Source organism: Apteryx rowi, unplaced genomic scaffold (genome assembly GCF_003343035.1).
Source record: "Apteryx rowi isolate R43461 unplaced genomic scaffold, aptRow1 scaffold_95, whole genome shotgun sequence".
NCBI lineage: Eukaryota > Metazoa > Chordata > Aves > Apterygiformes > Apterygidae > Apteryx > Apteryx rowi.
Genome location: NW_020451260.1, coordinates 2,252,737 through 2,274,483, shown reverse-complemented (window position 1 = coordinate 2,274,483; position 21,747 = coordinate 2,252,737). Strand labels below are relative to the sequence as shown.

At 45.5% G+C, this 21,747-nt stretch overlaps 1 protein-coding gene across 1 annotated transcript in view; it reads right to left on the bottom strand.

Moving 5' to 3' along the window:
* The window catches only part of DCC (DCC netrin 1 receptor), a 593,999-nt gene that overhangs the window by 151,173 nt on the left and 421,079 nt on the right, over positions 1-21,747 (bottom strand). The window contains exons 10-12 of the mRNA XM_026092248.1: positions 12,578-12,726; positions 10,956-11,094; positions 1,771-1,820 (exon numbers count right to left, since the gene is read on the bottom strand). Coding sequence (XP_025948033.1) covers positions 1,771-1,820; positions 10,956-11,094; positions 12,578-12,726 — 338 coding nt within the window. The remainder of the gene's footprint in view (positions 1-1,770; positions 1,821-10,955; positions 11,095-12,577; positions 12,727-21,747) is intronic.

Below are 21,747 nucleotides of genomic sequence, written 5' to 3'. Positions count from 1 at the left end.
TAACTGAAAATGAACATTTTTGTCTGGCAGAATTTCTGAGATGCTCCACTGTGATTCTATCCAAATTGGTGAGCGAGCAAGAGAAGAAAAATAAGTCCTCGCAGAACTCCTTACAAGATTCCCAAAATATTATTTTAATCCTTCCAAAGTTTTATTTAAATAGAATGAAACAAATATGTTTCGCTTCATTCTTCTGACCTCGACAGTAGTAAAGTAAAAATTGAAACGGCAATTCCAAAGGATCCCATGGTGTAATGATGAAAGTAACAGAATACAGCGCAACAAGAACGGCCTGAGAATTCGCAAAGCATGAAATGCCTCTTTACCCTTACAACCAGAAGCTAGGAGAAGGGTGGTTCAACACTTTCTTTAAGCTTCTTTTCTMTCCAAAAGCAAGTTTTTGCTTCCCAAAGACCTTCAGGTGTTTCTCATTTGCCTGCCTGTCCCAGGCACAGACACACCCGGGGTGGCTACAGCCGGTTGCCCGGGATTGAGCTGGAGCGCGTCTGCAAAAGCCCCGAGGATTTACCCTGYGCACGAAGGTACCGGTGCCCAGCAAACCCCCGCGGAGGAGGGCGATTTACCCCAACAGCCTTGCCTCYACGGCCCTGACGCRCACGCAAGTTTGGCCACTCTCAGGRGAGCCTGAGGGAGCCCRAGGCAGACAGTGTCTTATGTGAACAGCAGCAACTTGTGGAAACAGATAACCTTGCGATAGCCTCAGTTATACCTGGTGGGCCATATTCTCCGAAGGCACTAGTTAACATAGCTCCAATAAAGGTATTCAGCAAAGATAACGGTGTGGTCTTAAGTGCTCTTTAGTGCTCAGGTGTTTAATATTTATGCCCAGCTACCTCTCTGGTGTCACACATTCTGCTGGCAAAGTAAAAGCAATCSTACCTGTAAAAAATTACTTCCAGACGTTAAAGAATGAAGGAGAACATGCACAGCTAATTGTATTTTCAGTCTCCAATGTGTTTTGTTTAGACGAGAGAAAGCAAAAGAGAAGTCAGACAGGGCAGCAGAAAAGCAGAAGTTCACTCAAGTGCCCACAGCGCATAGTTTACCAGGGACTAAGCTTCCTAATCCGTAAACGGGCAATGTCAAAATCTGCTGAGCTTGATTTAAGGACTTTGAAAGCCCTAATGCCACAGCATGTGGAAGTGCTAAGCAGTATTACTGGCAACCAAGGCCACGTCTACCGGAAAAGCAAAGGAAGCCTTGGCTGGCTTGCCTTCCTCGTCACAAACCGGACTGGCAAGAAGCCACCGAGCCTCGCTGCCGTCACGTGGTTTTCGTGTTAYGCAGTGATTACAGGATGGAATTAGCACCAGGCTGCAAAGCACCCGAACGAGGCCCCAGGAAAAGCAGGGGAAGGAGCAAACCCCTCTTTGCATCTCGGCAGCAGCAAGAAGCTGCCGAGCCCTGTTCGCCAGCGCTTCCCAACCGTTCCCATCCATGAGACCCGGCCTGGGGGAGGGCGCTTTTCCTAACTAAGCGGCTCTGGGGGCTTTGCGGCGTTGTGGCCTGCGGAAAGGAACAGAAGTAAAACGCCTGCTGAAACGACCACCACAAGCGCAAGCAGCAAGGCACCGAAACGGCGAGCTCAGCTCATGAGGAAGGCGGAGGGGAGAAACACRGCGAAGCGCTGGGCGAGCTCCTCGACCTCTCGCTTTGCGAATGCAAAATCTACGCCAAGCAGGGGTGCGCACACAGCCACGCAGGACGGCACGGCACACGCACGCCGCCGCTGGACGGCGGCAGACTTACCCTTGAATTAACCACTTCCAAGGAGACGTTCTGCGGCGTCGCGCTCGGTACTAAAAGGGAAGAAAACACAAAAAGAGAAGGGAAACGCTGCCATTAGTACCTTGGGTCAGAATAGGTCGCATCAAATATTTCGCTTCTTGGAAAGAAACGAGTGTAGCTTTTGCACCTAGTTTATAATCTGATCACAACTGTGCAGATAATCCAGGTGGCACTTCAGAGGTCCCCCAGAGAGATAAAAACCAAGCGCATCTGCTCCTCTCCTCTCAGTTCTGATAGACCTATTAGTGAGCCCTTTACRGAGCCAGGCAGCAGCTTCCCTGCTGGGAGACCAAATACTCCAATTCAGTTATTTGCTATAAACTTGGTCAGAAATAACAAGAACATGTGGCAATTCCTCTGGTTTTTACGTAGTAAAATAAGTGCGTTTCAGAACACATTTTATACAAACAGACCAGGGCATTCCCCTCTCGTTGGCACCAGTTTGCCCCYTTTTTGCTGGGATGCCTAAGGGGGAGAAGAAAGGAAATTTTGTCTCCAGATACTGTTAAAAAACAGTATTTTACATTAAGACTCTTTACTTGTCATACACATTATAACTTACCCTGGTTTTATACAATTAAACTTTGTTATATCCGCCCTAATAAATATACTTCAATTTTAAATGTCTAATACCTATTCAATACATGATCTTACAAAGATTCTTCGCGAGGCATTAATGAGATGGTCTGACATCCACAGCCTTAATTAAAACAAATGGTTTTGAGTCAAGTTTTTTTTTCCATTTAAAACATTCCTTTAACTTCACAGTCCTCTCCAGCTATGGTCACAGAAAAGCCCTGTAGAGCACACATTCATTCACCGAGACTCAGTCCTGCCACGGCACCGCGAAGGCCACATTCGTACCAGCRAGACACACTCTGGACACCAGCAAATGCTTAACAGACATATGGTTGAATAGGTCATTAGTAACTAATTATTTACAGACAACGTTTCTTCCTGTTTTCCACTGCATCGCTATATATTTCCGTTTCCAATGTGCTTGTGCAAGAACTGGTCAAACGAATATTTCTCCAGCAGATGGCAAATATTAATTCAACAGCTGAGGAGCCAAGAGCTTTAAAAATAAGTTCTTAGCTCCTGATGCATCAGCTCCCCAACCTAAAGCTTTGTTTTCCTTTTGGAGAACTTTTTGGCGCATTTATCACCAAGTAGAATCTATACGTAAGTATTTTTGTAAACCCCTTATTCCGGCCAAATCTTACGGGGTCAAGGCTAGAAGGAACGGATGGAAGTCTAGGCACTGTACCGCACAGGAGGACACAGCAGGTCCAGCTCACAGGACGTCTGTGCTGGCTTTATAAGCTGCATTTCGAAGGCAGCTCTTGGCCCATGGAGGCAAGCGGTGCCGACGGGCTCTCCGCTGGTGCCCAGCACCTTCTGCAATGTACGGGCTGCGTCCACCTCAACATCTGTGAATCTATAAATAATGCAACCGGTGCCAATATATGAAATGCACCCGTACAGTCGTTAAACAAAAGAATCACAACAATGAATATACGGGATACTCCCCTAGATTATTTTAAACACCCTGGTCATACAATTCCTAGTCATGTTTACTTTCAGTAAACAAATCCCCCAAGTGCAGCATTTCATAGCGTCCTTGACGCATGCTAGTATTTGAGGATTTAAGTCAGTCCGATTTAAGTCATCTGTCAGAGCAAATAAGAAAATCAYATTTTAAATACAGGTGGCAACATAGCAAAAGTCACAACAGCCAGCTAAATAGGCATGTCCCGCTGTCAGCAATGTCCCACATTAATACCGTTGTCCTTCACAAAGGCTCTGTGAACCATAAAAAGAAAAAATGATGCATTTGAATCAYAATAATCTGAAAACTCGTTGCTTGGAGGCAACGGCACAGTGAAGGGTTTGGTAAGGAATACTGAAACTGTTCCTCAGTCTGGAGGCTCCAAATCGCAGAGATTTGCCTTTGGGAAAGACACCGTGCAAGCAATTATCTGAATCCGGTGCAAATCCCTTAAAATGACAGCTCAGGCTCCGGACCTTTGTGCTTATTCTGCCACAGTCTGATCTGAAGATGTGTTTTCAAGGAATATTCATAACTAACTTGATATCCTGGCCTTCAACCATCCAGGACTGTTTTCCCATCAGAGCAGACAGGGCGCGCGGGAGGAGCGAGCGTGTCGGGCTGAGGGACCCACGCTCCCAGCTCAGCTTTGCCAGGACCTGCCAGGAGCCCACGGGCAAATTGTTTCACCCTTTAGTTTCCTTTTTGTCTCTTCAGATTAGAAGCTTTAGAAGCTATTTTGGCTTAAGTGCAGGGATTACTCTTTATTTGTTTCTATACTGCCCAACACAGGGGAAAGTTGATCTGACGTGTTGCTAGCACAATAACGACGCTCCATCTCCCTAATGCCCTGTAATACAGAGGAGATGTCCTCGATCTCGGTTGCCCCATTTTGAGAAATATCGGACAAAAAAAGTGTCTCTCTGCAACGTACCTGGTATTAAAAGGCAAAAGAAAAGCAAGTAAGATATTTTTTGGACGTTTCTGAATTAATTGGGTATGGTGAATGGCTGATATCTCCGGAAAAGTCTGTTTGCATTGGAGAAGGTTTGTTCTTGTTTACGAGCGAGTCCCAACTGCTTAAAGCGCCAATTCGCCTCCGCTGGGATTTCTCCCTCGCACCCCTCTCCCCAGGCTCGTGTCGGGGGCACCTGCCACCACCCAGGGGCACAGCTGGGGGAAGCGCGAATGGGCATGAAGTCGTCTTCTGACGGTGGGGCGAGATCCCCTTCGGTGCTGAGCTGGCCCGGGGGATTTCTCCGGTTTGTCTCTCGCAGCAGTCCCCAGGGGCTCAGAGACACAAATCCCACCTGTGTCATGAGGAGAACGTGACTTCTGAGTCATGATACGTTTCCATGCCACAAGCAAAGCAGACAGGCACGTTTTTGACCAGCAAATTAAACTCCAAAGCCTCTGTTATAATCCTTAGCCGCTGCCATCTTAAGTCTTCTCTTGTCATTACTTTTGCATACAATCGATACTAATTGCCAGTGTCATTCTTCATTTTTCTTTTTGTCTTTCTATTATTTTGATTATTTCTCTTTGGTCATTGCTTGTCACATTTCACAATTTAGTTTCATATATAACGTAACTGATGCAATTTTCATCTCTTCTTCCAGATCTTCAATCGTACAAGAAATAAATCCAGACGAGATCCGGCATCAAATTCAGAATCGCTTTCATAGCAATACTGTCTACCTTTATTCCTTGTTCCTTCTTCAGTCGAGGGGACATTGGGTATTACCGAGAGATTCTGATTTAGTATTTCAAGTTACACAACAGTCAGAGGATTCCTCTATCAGACTAAGCGTTTACGAGATTACAATTACTTCTTCCAGTTTTATGCCTTGATCAAATGAAGAAATTRGATGCACCTGGAAAAATCTGTTTTTTTGTTTATTAGTCACAGCTTAATTACACCATTGGAACGTGGAGTAGGATTCACTTTATCTAGCATTAGCCACATGACAGTCAAAATGGGGACGGGGCGGGTGGATATGAACCTGTACGTGTTCCAAAAAGATAAAGATGGATAATATAATTTATGGGGAATTCACTATACCGGAGAGGTTTGACTGCCAGGGTGATACAAAAAGAGAATTTATCCCTGAGAGATTCCCAGCCAGGATGACTCTCGTATCAGGCTCGTCCACGCTTGCGGCTTGGACCCGCACGGGTCCCGCTCATGCCCCGCTGTAAACGCTTTAGCAGCCTGYGCGGCCTCAGCTGCTCTCCCAGCTCGCGTGCGCACACGTGAATAGCTACTGATAGCTGAAAAACTTCACAGGCTGTCTCCTGTGTCAAGTCAAACTTCAATCTTTAATTTTTACTAAAAAAAAAATGCATTCATATTATAATTATGGATATAAATTACGTTTAAATCAAGTAGTCAGGAAGCATGAAATAAGACTGTCTGCCAATTGCTGGGATTAAATGCATTTTGATAAATTCATAAGCATGATAGCTCAAAGCATTTCTGAAATGGCATGCAGCTTGGCCAAATATTAACTGAGCTGTATTTTAAACCAGAAACTAAACATTAAAGATACAGTATTTTCCTTGATCCGGTAAATTGTGAAAGTCTGGGGTTTTGCCGTTTGTGGAACTGAAGAGCCATACTAAATCCCTTTGATTGGGGTATGTTTCTTGGACTATACATTAGATCCCAGAGCTTCACGGACAATTTCTGCCTACAGACCTGCAGGGAAATAACAGTATAGGCTTTTTTGTGAAACTATATACCATGTCATACACTCTAAGGCCAAGGATTCGCCCAGGAAAAAAATAATCCACTCAAGCACAGACACACTCTTAAGAGGGAGAYTTAAAAACGACCCTGTCATTTTTACAAGCAGAAAGGAAATTCAGATAGACCAATCTTCAAGCCTTTTCTATCACTTTTGACTTTCAGTTCTGTTTCAGACTAGTTTTTAGAAAACCGAAGATGGCTCCCCTTTGAGAAGTGCCCATCTCCATGGACCTGGACACGAAGACAGCACGAAGCAAAAACTAAACGGAGCTGGTCGTGAAAAGCAAAGTGCTATTCGTTATATTTTCGTCCAGAGGCAAAAGCCCTAGTCAGGAACTGGGAAACCCAGTTTCTGACTTTTTTCCAGCACTTGATCCTGACTGATGAGGCCTGCCAACCCTCAAGCGAAGGTGGCGGAGGGATCGCAGGCCAGAAGCTGTGCAGAGCGCGTGGGCCGGGGCTGCCGGCTGGGGAGCCGAGCGCGGCAGCACTGCTGGCGGCAGCAGAAACGACACCTGCCGGGAAGGGAGATGCGGATACGCTGACCTACCGGCTTTCTCCTTCCTTTCTCTCTCCACCTATAAAGCAGGATGGATTACATGTCTTTGTCTCTCTTGTCTGTGTAGGCTGTTAGCAATCCCGCGCAGGAGTTATTTCTCGCTGTTTTGTCGTGCTCCCTCTGGCAGAACGGGCCTTAACCTCGGGAACGGTCTCTGCAGGGCCGTAAAAAAGCAGCTGCAGTAAGTTTTGCTTTTGCAGACTCAAGCTCTACCAGTTACAGCTTCCCTGTGTCGGGTGCCTCCTTCCTCCGCTGCGATGAATGCACACACGCCAGCTCGGACCACTGCGCTATTCGCTCGCGGCTGGAGAAACGCCGGCTCCTGCCCCAGCCGCTCCAGACAGCCGAAGCTGCTCTCTGTGCCGGAGACTGAAACGCTTCCAGGTAGACCCCGAAAAAAAAGGATGAAAAGATACCCTAGCGCTATCTTCTCTTCTTTCACTCCAAATCCTTCATTTCACCCTTCTGCACTTTGACTGCTGTGTGGGCTTTAAAAGCCCTGGGTTTGGGTGGATCACTTGGTTTGGGGGCAGGGGGAAGGATCTGAAAGAACAAAATTAACATTAACAGACACTTGCTTAACTGTACTTGCCCTGCGGCATTCCAGTTTCCGAACATCTCCTAGATATTAAAGAACAAGTTAGCATTAGAGAAGGAGCAGAGAAGCTTAGCTGCAATGCAGAATGCTGTTTTAGGCAGCTTGCTAGAGAAAGGCAGAACGAAAGAACGTCCTAGAGTGCAAAGGTGCCTTCATTCGTGGTCATCCATAGGACGTCCTCTATGGTGCTTGTCTGCCTTCATTCATGGTTATCCACAGGACATCCCCTACTGTGCTTGTCTGCTTTCATTCGTGGTCACCCACAGGATGTCCTCTATTGTGCTTGTCTGCCTTCATTCGTGGTCACCCACAGGATGTCCTCTATTGTGCTTGTCTGCCTTCATTCGTGGTCACCCACAGGATGACCTCTATCGCGCTTGTCTGCCCACTCAGCCTCTCCAAGAAGGCTTTTGGAAGGAATAACTCCAAACTTCACTCACCCACTGGCCATCAAAACTGGAACTGGCTAATAACGCAGAGACCGCACTGAGGACACCCAACCACTCGCCCCTGAAAGGCACCTGTGAACCATGGGCAGGCTGGAACCAACCGACTTCATTGCAGAACAGACTTCAGCTTAAACAAACAGGAAAATAAATGCTGTTTTCTTACAGATTCCCAAAACAAGGGCACCTATACACCACATTCCACTCCTGTTTTCTGGAATAGTCTCACAAAAMCCTTCTCTTTAGCGAYGATTTTTGTTCCCAGACAGGTGAAGCATTCTGAAACACTTGCAGAGGATAATTTTCAGGCTCATGAATAACAATCTCTCCCTTTCTCACTTATGATGACATTTAAAACCAAAGTGGAGTACTGGGCCACAGTTCTACACTTCACAGTGTGAATTAAATCTACATACATTATGCAAAATATTCATTTTCACTTGTTTTCCTTTTGTTTTTATAATTATAAGTGTGAAGTAATTTATTCTGCCAAGATCCAGTCTGTATTACAACGGAAAACTGAATTAGATGGGTAGACATAAGTAGCACTTGAAAAAAGCTTGCAGAGGTGTCAAATGTAAAATAATAGCGCCAAATGAGCTGTGGGGATTGCAGATGACTCTGCTGAAGACATCGCAACGACAGTCTGGAATACCATAGACTAAAATAGCGCGACAGATCCAGGAACTCCCCGCCTTCTCGCTCCTGGCCCCGGGCACCCGGATTCCCGCTTGCTCCTTTGGCCCCTCCATGCTGGCCCCGATGTCACTCTTTGAGGGTCCCTGTTTTAGAGGCTTCAAACTCCTCCACTCCTGTCCCAAGCCCAGGGCTCTGGTGCCCCAACCCAGAGCGGCCAGATGTGCCTTTTCAGGCTGGAGCGGCTTCTCCCTTTGCTTCCCCATGCCATACCGGGCTCATTTCACAGACCCCCGCTGCCCACAGCACTCATCAGCTCCTCTGGCTTTCCTCCCACACACGAGCCTCCACGTCTGTCTGCCCCTCGCCCCTTCCTTCCCTGCCCATGTTCTTTATTTCCAAATTAAATTTTGGGGAGCCAGGTTCAACCTTTGGAGACACAGAGACATTTCTGAAACGCTCTCTGAAGCACTTTACATTCCCCACGAATTCTCCACTCCTGCCTGGCTCAAGAGCACTGTCCCTTTTGACACTGGCCAACAAGGCAGTCCCATGGCCAGCGGCTTGGACCTAAATGCTCAACCTAAAACACCCTTTCAGAACGTGCTTTCCCCGCTTCTGCTCCTCTCGAGGTCACACAGCCTGGCGGTGAGCTGCAGAGCGCGGGAGCATTCGGACACCAGCACCTCGACAGGGAGCGGGCGGCAGTGAGGGAGGACACGATTTCCATGGGTGTCACCAGCCGCTTGTGCAACCCAGAGATGACCGCCAAAGTGCTCTTGGCTGTAGCTACATTAAACAAATGTCAGAGCTTTGCAATGCCGTGACACCTCCCTTGTCTTCTGATTTGCTCCAAGATCTATAGAGCCTCCACTAATGCTGCCTAGAAGTTCACACAGATTTTTTCAGTTGATCAGACATAGCATTTGGAAGTACTGGGTCACCAGGCAGACAAACAATCAGACATACAACTCTCATTCTTAACCTTATGCAACGATTTCAGTTGTTTTGGGCACAATGACAAGGGACGGTTACTACATTTATAATAAAATTAGATAAAAATTTGTAAATACAAAGGGACGAAACTCCAACACCCTGGTTCTCTGTTCCAACATTTTGTTGTAGCACCTATCTACAGCGTGGAGAGTACCAACAGTATCTGTGTTACGTGCTGCAGCTGAAGTAGCACCGTCTTGGGTTACTTGGCATGCCGGGCAGTGTTCAAGAATATGCTGCTTAGCACAGGTCACACTTCTGGGCGCAGAAACACCTATCTACATAGATAGTTGAAGCCCACAGCAGCACATTTCTTGCCTATTCCCAGATTTTATAATCAAAGGTAAAAATAAACATTTTTTGCCATGCAAGTGACCTTAAGTCAGTGATCCAAACACAGGACAGGGCAACTGGAACACCCATACACCTTCATTTATTAACATGAATGAAAAAAAACTTTAAAATTTTTGTCAGAATGAAAATAAACTGTCTGCAATGCTCACTTTAAAAGCTTAAGTTGAAATCTCTTACATATCCTTTAAACAAAACGCTGGCATGGATAAAAATCTTCTAACCTTCCCTTTTAGAGCTTTCTATTTCCTCCAATTATAGGTCCCAGTTATCTTACAACTGGCACGTCACTGTCGATTTCGGAAGTAATTACATCGAACTGCGTTTGGATCTGGCTGCTAGTTTATAAACTCTCATCACTCCATTTAATCTTTATCCCCGCAGTAAGCATCAGTTATTCTCTTTTAACTGGTAGGACTCTGTTTCCTTCTAAAAATAGTAAGAACCGTCTGGCAGCAAAAACTCTCTTCAGAGAAATCAGCACGGTCTGACTGACAGAAATCCTGGGCTTTGTATGCACAAATCCTACGGAGAGAATTTGCCTTTCATTTGGATGGTTTTTACACTTTTGTAGACCAAATGACTTCAATAACGTTATGTCTGTTTTAGCCAGCTATGGCGATCAGACCCACTGACTTCAACAGGAGTCAGGCATGTAGAAGTTTTTGATATTAGACACAACTAAGTGCCTCCGAATTCAAAATAAAATTCAATTTATCACTTGGAGCATGCAAGACGCACGAAGCACAGTGCAGGCTCTGGGAGGAATGACAGTGCAACCATCGTGACTGAGCAGAAATTGAAACACAGGCACATTTTCTAGTCCAGTGTTTGAGATACAAGGAAAAGCTAGGCAGCTTTTATTCAAATGCAGCTATAATAAAACAGATAAAATTTGCTATTGAAAGCCTGATACCTGTGCCTAAATTGAGGAGAAAATAAAGACTGCAGTACACTACCTCGATAATTTGATATAGGAAAAATGAACTGAAGCAGTTATCATTGGAGATGATCACTAGCTCACTGGGTACCACTGCAGGTAGATACCGAATCTCATATTTCTCTGCAGGAATCCTGCAAATTTAATAAACTTCCCATTTCATYGCTGTGTCTTCCAAAGAGAGAGGGCTAGAGGAGCTTTTGCACTGGCACGGCTCCTGGACGAAAGCGTCACGCGATGGGAACGGACAAATGGAGCCTGCAGGAGGCATCTGCCTCCCTTCGCCCCCGGTCCACGCCGGGACCTCCCGGCCTGAACTTACCGTCGGAAAGCGTCGTGAGCGTGATCTCCTCGGTGGACACGCCGGGGCCGTAGCGGTTGTAGGCCAGGAAGCGCACGGTGTACTCCGTGAATTTCTTCAGCCCTTCCAGCCTGTAGGAGAGCCCATCGACCTCGATATTCTGAGCACAGAGAAACGATCAACTGTTACTACGTGGGAACGTTAAAGTGAGTATGACAGCGATGCCGAGGGATGAGCGGATTAGAGACGAGCTTTTCACTCTTTAAGAAGTAAAGCTAAATCCTTATTTAAGTTGGTATAAAAGGTAATTTGTAACAGAATTGCTTGTTACAGCTCAGTTCTCAGTACATGTCTCTAGAGCTTCACATGGGGTTCAGGATACGGTGGATTTCAGGGCTTCAAAGTTTTGTTTAGTTATTTAAGGCACTACTAAAGGCACAGGAGAAAACTTATTTTGGTTAAACCAATCGCTCCCACTCCACAGGTACACAGCAGGAAAATAAAAGAAGATAAAAGAAAGAAGAAAATAAAGGCAAAGGGTCAAAGGGGAATTTTGGAGAAAAGAAGAAAGCAAAATGAAGCAAGCAAAGGGATAAATGAGGGCCGWACAAAACTTCCTGCAAGACTACTGAAACACCTGCCACAGGATTTCTGAGGCCTGTGATTATTACAGTTATTAATAGTAGGCTGGGTCGGTTTAGAAAAAAYGCAAGACTCTGCTATGTTCCCTACCCTGTCCTCCGTTAAAAACTTATTTAAACCTTATTCCACCCACAGAGCTAGTCCATACAACTATTGCAGCATTCCTATAAAATAATAGTTTGTAAGTGGTCAGTGCAAACAGCCTGAACTGCTTACAGGTTACAGAAAGCAAGGCTTCCTCACTYGCTTGCCACACAAAAGCATATTCTTATCGCAGAATTAGGACCAAAATTAAATGCACAGCATCAGAAGGAAGTTTTACTATTAGCACTTTCAATCTGGAGAGAAAATGCATCTTTCCGAGTCTGGATTTGTATTATTTTACACTTGTACCATAGCCTTAAGAGAAGGTACAAGAAGCAATTAAAAACTACCTTCTCCAGGGATCACACGTACAAACTTCCATCAATGTCTTGACAGTTTTGCATGACATAAAGGGGAAAATCTAAAGGGTCTTGAAATGGCATTCGGCATTATTTGGAAATTTCAGTGTAAAGCTGGGGAATGGTTAATATAAGTACGCTGCCTCTTCTACCTCCCAAACCCATTTTATACTGGTGTTATTTGGCCTAAACCTTGCTGCTAAGTGCTGCAGTTGAGTGGGCCAATCTCCTTCCCAGAGGGTCTTGYGGTCTGTGGCACCGTAAAGGCAACAACCAGGGTCTCTCTCCATTATTACCAGGTCTGTGTAACATTTGCCTAGTCTGCACATGTAAATCCTCGTGTTTCAAGCCTTTACCGTGCTCTGGAGACCYGACGGGATATACCTCAAATTTGTCAAAGCACACAAATATCCACGGTCAATGGGTTTTAAATTCCTAAGCCACAGTTGTTGTTTGGACACTTCCTCTCCTTCCCCTCCCATTTGCCGATGTGTTTTTTGGAAGCATAGGCTTGTACATCCCCGAAAGAAAAGCACAGCTGCTCCGGTCCCTGCTCACCTGCTCTTTTCCAGTCGCCGTCTCGGTGCAGAAGAGCCGATAACCTTGAATCGGACTATTTGCATAGGCAGGGGGATCCCAGGAAATAAGGATCGAGGTAGGTGAAGTAGATACAGCCCGCAGGTTTTCTACCGGCCCTGGAACTTGCACTGCGTAAAAAGAAATTGATTGAGTAAAAGCTCTGCTCCTGCACCATCGATTYGCTCTCTGGGCCCCAACGCACCGCTCAGCCCATGCCGCCTTCCCCAAAACGCAMCCACCTCCCCGGGCTGCTCAGCCCCGAACCATCTCAACGCTCCCAAGAAGCCTTCGGCTCAGGGGCTGCATTTCATCTCGAATATTAATTTATTGGAAATAATTAGCCCAAGCTTCTAATGCAAGCAACAGGTTCGTGCCCTCGAGACAAATGGTCGATACGCTGCAGATCCAGGTGAAGACACCCTATGGAAAAAGCAGGGAAATCACTCTCTCACCGCCCTCAAAAGAGCAACCTCCACGGGAACAGCACTTCACCAGCACAAACCRACAAACTTGGGAAAAAAAAGACACAGGTATGCGCAAGGGCGGAAAGCTCCGCCAGCGAGCGCCGCGCTGAACGTGGCCTCCTCCGCTGCTCCCAGAGAGCCACAAGGGTCACAGAAACAGGTCAGCACAGAGCAAAAGCCATGGGTTTGATCCCACAAAATCATATTGCTTGGCCCATAGCACCGGAACAGCTGGCTCTCAACCAGAGCTGTCCTGCTCCGAGCAGGAGGCCAGGCTGGAGACCTCCCATCGTCCAACCTCAACCAGTCTACGATTCAAAAACCCAAATATGGCCTTACAAGTCAGGCCTCAGGARTATAAGCTCTGATATTAAAACCCAGTTCCAGTTTTGCTCTTAAATAATATTCTTGTGTTTGTACAATGTCCAGCACTTACCAAAACGAAAGGACCCTAACAAAGCCATCTTATAAACCAAGTAACTACAACGAACGCGTTAAAATACCCATTCCTTGAAAACGTTAACTGGTTTGATTAGTTCTGAGATATAGCARTGTGACAGGTTTAGTCTTAAGTAGAGATCGTTATGAAATGCAAAACTGAGGCTGCTCAGACACAAGATGACGATGGCGGGTGAAGAAACCCRTAACTCCTCCTCAAACGGCAGCGCAAACCAACCCGTTACAACCGCGAAAGCAACAACGCTTGGTCACYGCTCGTTACGCACGCTGTATCTTCCCGTGCTCCAGCCTCGCTGTGAACGCGAATTATTGCACAGCAGCTGTATCGTGCTTTCGCTGTCGGCTTAAACTAGTTATCCCAACAGAGCTAAGAGCCGTCAGGGACGCGCGGGGCTCCCGCAGCTSCTGCCCGGGAAGCGGCTCCCGCYGGGGGCCCAGCTCCGAGRGGAGACTCCCYRYGCCTTCACCTYGAACTCGGGCAAAMGYGGGTGGCAAAAACGCACAGGCCAAGCAGAAGGTGATTYCTGAARATCTYTCACGCAAAATAGCACCCTTYTGTTTTCAATAGCGAGCGCGCTGCGGCGTAAAACAAACTCGGGAGCTATTGTGCAGCCGACGGATAGCAGAATTGCTCCTGCAACAGGCTTTCTGCACAGTTGCATCCGGGTTACCAGGCGGTTTTACAATAACGGCTCTCTTTGGTAAATCTGTAGCTGTTTTGTGAGAGGCGATAGCCAAAGAGCGGCTGACCCTGCGCTCTGCTGCTCGGTCCCTTCGCGCAGACGCCAGCCGCAGAGCTATGAATTACCAAGAGGCTCCCAAACGGGGGGGGCATCAGCAACGCACAGGTAGTCTTCCATCACCCACCACCTCAAGTTTAGCTGCAGCATAGACAGACTTATTTAAAATATTTTTGTTTTCTTCCTCCAGCTTTCCTTTTCATTGTCTTTCAGTATTTCCGACAGGCGTTCTAATGTGCTTTAACTCTCAATATTTTCAGCGCAAAGCATTTAATAATCTCTCCTGATCCCTTCTGTCAAATAATAATCTAGTGAAAATTGGCATGAAGTTTTAAATCTTTTTCCTAAATACTTTTTTTTAATAGCAGAGAGGCTGTAGGACTGTTTTACATTCCATTAAAACAGGATATTAAACCGTGTTTCTTATAAAAGTCAGTCTTCTACAATTAACAGCATTCCTCTCTAAGAAGAAGGAAAAGAAGAAAGAGGATGGCCAGAAGAATGGCAAGTTCTCTTGTTTTTATGATGCTTAAACGTATTCCAGAAACCTCTGTTCCTCTGAGAATGTCCTCCTGCTCCCCCCAAGACTGCTCCGGGACCTCGGACTTCTCCCGAAATACGAGCTACGGCAACTGCTCACCAGGAGTTTGATGCTACTCTCGCAAACGCCAGTTTTGTACCATCGGGCGACTTGGTGGAATTACTCCTATTCAGTAGCAGGAAAGGGGATCGGGCCCCAAGCYAGAAATGGTCAAATGCTTTACTTTTTTTCAGTGTCAGTTCTAGAAATGCACATTAACTGCCCTTCTGTAACTACTAATGTTAGCTGTCACTCGGGGTGTCCGATCCTGCCGCAAYGGGGTAAACAGCTGCACGCAGGCGGTGCTGCAAGCGCGCTCTTCGCAGGGTCCTTACGTTTGATCTGCTGTAGGCGTCCCAAGGGCCAGCCCTGCAGTACTGCAGGGAACGCGTTCCCTTCTTCAGAGACGCTGGTACTGGGACCACTGGTTTCAGCTGCGTAAAATCTGATGTGCACGTAGTCAGCTTRGCCTTGCAATGTGCAGGAGCACAGTTTCTACTCTCATGAGCCTTTGCTCTTCTTGCATTGATTTCCTCTTTGCTATTGTTCAMGTAACATTTTGATAATAACACTTAATAAGATATAACAAAGATGCCAGTGCCTAAAATAGGACTGTGGGCAACTATGTCAAAAATTGCTTGGCAACTGCTTCAACATCCTAAATAGCCCTCTCAAGCCTGAAATTTTCTTAAGTTTCTGAAGTTCTGCCTTCTGCACACACCCAGGACTGCCATGCCCAACTTAGACCTCAGCCCTGCTAGAGTTCAGGGGAGAAGCACCTAAACTCCTTGAGGGACCTCTCCGGCATGTGCAGGGTTAAGTACACATCAAGAACATTGCATTTAGCTCTAGCACAAGACACTGACTGACCTTTCATTCCAAACTATTGATGGGCTGAGGTCTCGGGCTCTAAGGTTCATTGATGCATAAGTATGTACTGCAGCCCTTGGACAAGAAAACAGAGGCCAAACACCTCCTTGAAGTTGAATGCCCAGATATGTGGCAAAAGGATCAACAGCCCTACTTGCTTTCTCTCCCTCCGGTCCCAGGGGTCTTGATTTCTGCTGCCTTGTGCTTCATGTTCAAGCATGAGAGTGGAGACCCACCCGTCCAGATGAACCTCCAGCTCAATAGCCAGGATGCTCCGATACAGAGAGCACCATTCAAAGTGTTCATGCGCTGAATCCCTTCAGATAGAAGGGGGCATTTAAAAAAAGGGTATTAAACCTCCGCATCAAATCTTCCTAGGAGAGAGCACTCCCCACCAAGCTTTTATAAGGAAAATAAAACCAGTTATCCCTACTCTTTTTTTTTTTTTTTTTTTTTTTTAAGAAATATTGTAGACATATAAGCTTGGGATTAGCATCTTGACTCTGTAACCTAAGTGAAAAGCTATCCATCCTCTCTTTTTAAACTATTTTAGCCCAACTGCAGGCTTGGTTTTACCATCCTACTTAGCACAAGCTGATTTTACAAACCGGCCTAAGAAGAGGCTGGGTCTGTTCTTGCCCTGCCTGGATYCCCTTGCCAGAGAGCCAGGGTGTCATCCCCCATGTAGGAAGCACGGGTGAGACAGGCACAAGACTCAGGCTACCTCATGATAGAGATGTACACATTYTGCAGCACAGACTGCCAAAGCACTGGTCGGGATCGTATTTAACGTTTCCTAGATAGCCCCAAGCACTCCTGGCTAAGCATGCGTACTTCTTGGACTGCCTTTCTGAGGCACCCAACTCTTCCCATGCACCGTATCAGGAGTCTGAATTTGGAGCTTGGGCTGAAGTGCCTGAGCTGCATCACTGCAGCGTCTCAGGTGGAGTCCTTTATTGTTGCTTTTAAGTCCTTTATGGGATTTGGCCTTTCCTTTTCTACCAAATTCAGCATCATCTTCTTCCAGCCAACCTCACTAAGCCAAACTCATCTCACTCTCTACTTCCTCCTTTTCTCTGCAGCAYGGTACTAAAAATAAACAATCATCCTATCTCATGCCTCTTAATTCTGACTTATATTTCCTTGGTCTCAAACTCTGTGCCAGGCTAGCCATTTCCTTTATGAAAGCTGCTCTTTTATAACATTTTTTCCTAGTGATTCATTCTCTATAATGAGATGCAACGATTAAAATGTTCTTGTTATTACACTTCACTTTTCTTTTAAACAGCCGGTTCTGTGCTGATCTGCACCGAAAACATTTTGAATGTAAAACATTTATGAAGCCACTTGCAGTTATTGATAATAGAGTGCATACTTTGATTACGTCTCTGATCCCCCCCCMCTTTCTCTGTAGTTAACAGCTTTAACGATATTTCATTAAAATCTGGTGCCATGCCGTACCGAAGGATGCAGCTTCAGAAAGCCTGCAGGCAGGGTAATTATTAACATAATGAAACGCTGCTTCCCCGCACTGTGCATGGTTAGAAGACATGACAGTTGTTTGGCAGGACTACTCTGGATGCCTCCAGTGCTCTCCACAAGAGTTGGTGTTGGATTCGGGTTTTGGAAGGAGCTGTCATTTATATTTTCAAAGGATCTTCTGGTTTTCATTAGTTTTTTCTGTACCTATTCACATGGTGCCCAGTTGTATGCCACAGACGGATGCGTTAATCTAATATCCTCCAGTTTTGTTAAGGAACATGGGGACCAGGTTTTGTGTCACCAAATCATGCCGGTGGTTCGGTTCTGAATTCTGCAGGGAAAGGAAATTGCCTCCTTAGGGCCTTCTTTACTGCCTCCCAGCAGGAGATCTGGAAATACATCTTCCTCCGTTCATCTACTGCGACCTTTTTCAGAAGCCTGGGAAAGGAGCAACTGGACTCAGAGGCCGAGATGGGCAGAGGCCTCCAAAGCTCAGGGAGAGGAATGGGTGTGACGGACAACTCAAGGGATCTGTGTGCAGCCAGAGACCCCCGAGCGCATACATGGAGTAGGGATCACACCAAGCCTTCCTTGCACTACTGCCAACCCAGGAGGCTCCATGGCAGGCCTCACGGTTCGCTGTTTTTTGGTTTTCCTAGTGACAGTGCCCTGAAAGTGCCTGCAAAGAAGGCTATATTTGTTTCAGGACAATTACAGAACTAGATGGGAATACATAGACCTTGCCTGGCTATATTTTTGACCTATTTGAAGGACAACAATTTCCAGTAAATTACTTCTCTTCATTGGGGCTTCACATATAACATTCCTCACTGGAGTACCACTCCTGCTGCAGCAAAGCATCCTCCTTGCAAAAATGTCTCTGTCTGCTTGCCTTCCCTGACTTCCCCCGGAAGACAAAATTTTTTACTGTTCATACAGCAGCTTTCTTGGATTTCCAGGGATGACACGACTCCATAGTAGAGGTAAAGCAAAGCGACATACAAAGCATATTTGTTTTGTAGGATATTTTTAGTGAGAAGGGTTAAGTGACAAACTTAGATATGGAATTCATTACTATTTCCTCTCTTCCCACTGTCACCTTGCAGAGATCTCAGTGTTTTATGGACATTACTATGGATCCTCAGAACAGCTGTAAGAGAGGAATCACTCATATCCTCTTTCTAAACATTGCGCATAGGATGTCCAAGTGTCACTGGCCTGCTCAGAGTCATTCAGTAGATCTGTGACAGAAGAAAAAATTAAACCAAAATAGAAGCCAAGCCTTTTTTTGGGGGGAAATGATCTCCTTGCAAAGGAAGTTCTAGAAAGTCCGGAACAAGATGCAGGTGGGGGCATGGTGTTATCTTCTCCACAAAGAAATGCTTGACCAGATAACTGTAAAATAGTGGCAGCTGCAGACAAAGCTCAGCTCCTGTGCAGGTTCTTAATTAATGCAGAGACATTAAAAAGTATCTTCAGTACCCAGCATTTCCATTCTCATGCTTATTGACAGATTTTCAAAAATATTCAGCATACATCACAGTGCACAGTTCTAAGAATTTTGCCCTGACTGTAGGAATTGAACTGTTTTGAGGAATTTATTGGCCGTTAGTCCTGCTACTAGACTCGGAGAGAAATACGTGAAATGGTTTCTTGCACAGCACCAAGGGCTGCACTTGGGGCAGGAAAGCCACAAGACCGTATATGGAGGGGGGAGTAGGTCTGTTGTGACCATCTGCACTGGGGAGAAAATCTAAGAAAAATCAAAACTTATGAAGAATTCTTTCACGTCAATAATTTATTTGAAAGCCAATATGGGGTGTAAACATGAGCACTAAAATAATAAGATGCCACCAATGAAGAAACAGGCTGCAGCCAATGAGGTAAATTCATTTAGAAAACAAGCTTTTGTTGCAAAATGTATGTGGCTCTGTGTGYCCAAACATGCCCTCCATTTGTTTGAGGTCTGAAAAACAGAAGGAAAACCTTTCTGAATGGAAGAACACTTACACCGGCTGGAGGCCCTGCTAAGCACTTATGTGAAATGACAGCATCCACAAAAATAAAAAGCAACTCCTATTGATTTCAATAGAGCCAGAATCCCAACCTTTTATTTTGAGAAACAGTTCAAAGAAAGACGGGTTACAGCAATCCTGGCTCTTGCGCAGACTTCCAGAGGGAGCTTGGATAAATAATTTAATGCTTTTATGCTTCAATTTCCTTCCTATAAAATGGCATAATAATATATCTCCTACCCATTCTTTATCTTACCTATTTATATTGCAAGATTTCTGGGGCAGGGAGAAAGGTCCAGATAAAACAAAGATGAATGCATGTCAGACAGGACTGACACAGAATTTATATCCCAAAGTCCGAAGCCACTATTTTAAAAACGCTCGGCAGCAGCCTGTTTACAGCATGTCTCTTCTTTGACCTTATATTTGTCATGGCGCTTGCATTACAGCTTCTGCTATCACCAGATCCGTTCTGGCAAAGCTCCTCGGTCCCAGCGAAACCCCGCGGGAAGTCCAGATTGGCAATGGCAGCACCTCTGTCCCCGATGGGAGCTGACTACTAGGTGGAACAAGCACCTCCATGACAAAGTGATGGGCTCACACATCCCATGGACAGTTGCCTCATTTCAGAAAGGCCAATGGTCCAACCTGAACAGTTTAAGTAGTTTAGTGGCCAGAGCACTTCCCAGGAATAGCAGGCTGGAGTGCAATTCCCAGGTTCAACTACAGAAACTCAAGAGTCTATCCACAGTCTCGGGTCCAGACCCTCCTTTGAGTTTGTATAAGACATAGCACAGGCTTGATCTTCCTTTACGTCTCTAGACATGGCTGTAATACAAGTAACATCTAACAGTCTTTAAAGAGAGAGCTTGGATTATGATCGAAAAGTTTGAGAAGAACTTTGCACCAACATTCAGGAAAATTTGGTTGCATTGCATCAGTTGGAGGCACTGAACAGGTCTTTTTCCAGGGCCTGAAACAGTCTCAGTGAAGTTTAATTCATTTCCAGTGTTAAAAGGTAAAAAGTTTGTTATCACTGTCCCCAATTGCCACTATTTTAGGAAAGCTGCAGAAAGACAAATATACTCCAGGGGTCTGTTGCTCAGCAGAGATTTGTGGATGATTCTCCGTAAAGTGGAGCTCCAGTGCTCTTGTACAGAGAAGCATGAGACAGTGCAGGAGAACAGAAGTACAGCAACGGCCAAACGTTGCTAGATTATGTCTCGCCAACAGCAAGTTAAGTACAGGGCCATGCTGCTCAAGGACTATTGAATCAAAAAGATCCCTTGATGGACATTAACGACACAGGAAAGAAATTGCGCACAGCCCGAAATAGCTTTCAACTGCAAAATATTTCATGCTGGCAAGACGTCGTCGTCGTCAAGAGCTATCTGCAGTGCTCGTTCGGAAGCGATGGCTGTCTTCTCCTCTCACGCTGGCGGCCAGGGGCGGCAAGGTGCACCGCCTCTCCTGCACCGCAGACGGGGTACGGCGGAGCCCGGCAGAGCCACCTGGCCTCTGTGCTACCGTTTGCATCAGCGATCTATAAATATGGATATTTCATGCAAATGATGAAATGCCTCAWTTTGCATCTTTGATTAAGATACGCTCATCTGTTCTGCTTTTATTTTATTTTTTTTCATATAAAAGTGGTTTTAATTTTCTATCCTTTCTCTGAAAATCAGGCAAAGCAAAGCATTTTGTCTGGCTTAATGGTGCCACTGCATCTCAGCAAATCTGAAGCCAGTGTAGCTTATTAAAAAAAAAAACAAAAAAAACCAATTAAACAACAGCCACTGAATTCTTCATATCAACAACYTCTGTGAACCACTAAAAGGAAGGGAGCAGGCAAGAAAGCCATACCTCAGAAATGGAGACTCCCTCTTTTCATTTAAAGCTTTTGGAATTTTTTCACTGAAACAGATTATTGCTGGTAAACATGTTCTTCACACAAATCAAAAGGTTTGGGAAAAACTTTGGTGACAATTTTTGCTTAGAATGAGAAATGAAGCAAAATATGTCCATAATGCTGAAACATCCAGTACTGTCATTACTGAAATGAAATATTTTGATGTTTCCTTTCCAAATAATTTCTAAAATGACATCCTCTGCTTTTAACGTAAGCTTTTCACCAAAGGTTTACATAACTGAAGTCAGAATGAAATATATTGTTTCATTACAACAAATAAAAAAACAAAACATCCAAGAATTTTTGTTTTCACCGTACATCAGAGTGCCACCAGAGAGCCCAGCTTCATCATTTCTTGTGAACCACAAACTTCTAGCTCTTGCCCTACTTGTTATACTCAACATGTAATAAATTGGCATCTTGAACCACATTAAATATTGACATCATAAATATCCTGCTCAGGGGAACTCCTGAAGCTTTTGGTGTTGAGGAGAGAYTCTGTCTCACAGAGGCAGCTCGTTTAGGTCCAACGAGTCTCCAAGGTCTCCCCAAGCTGCAGTACAAGTGTTTTTCCCCGGCGCAGAAYGCCAGGACCTGGTTCATGAGGCCCTTGGTCCTCCCTTCACTGCC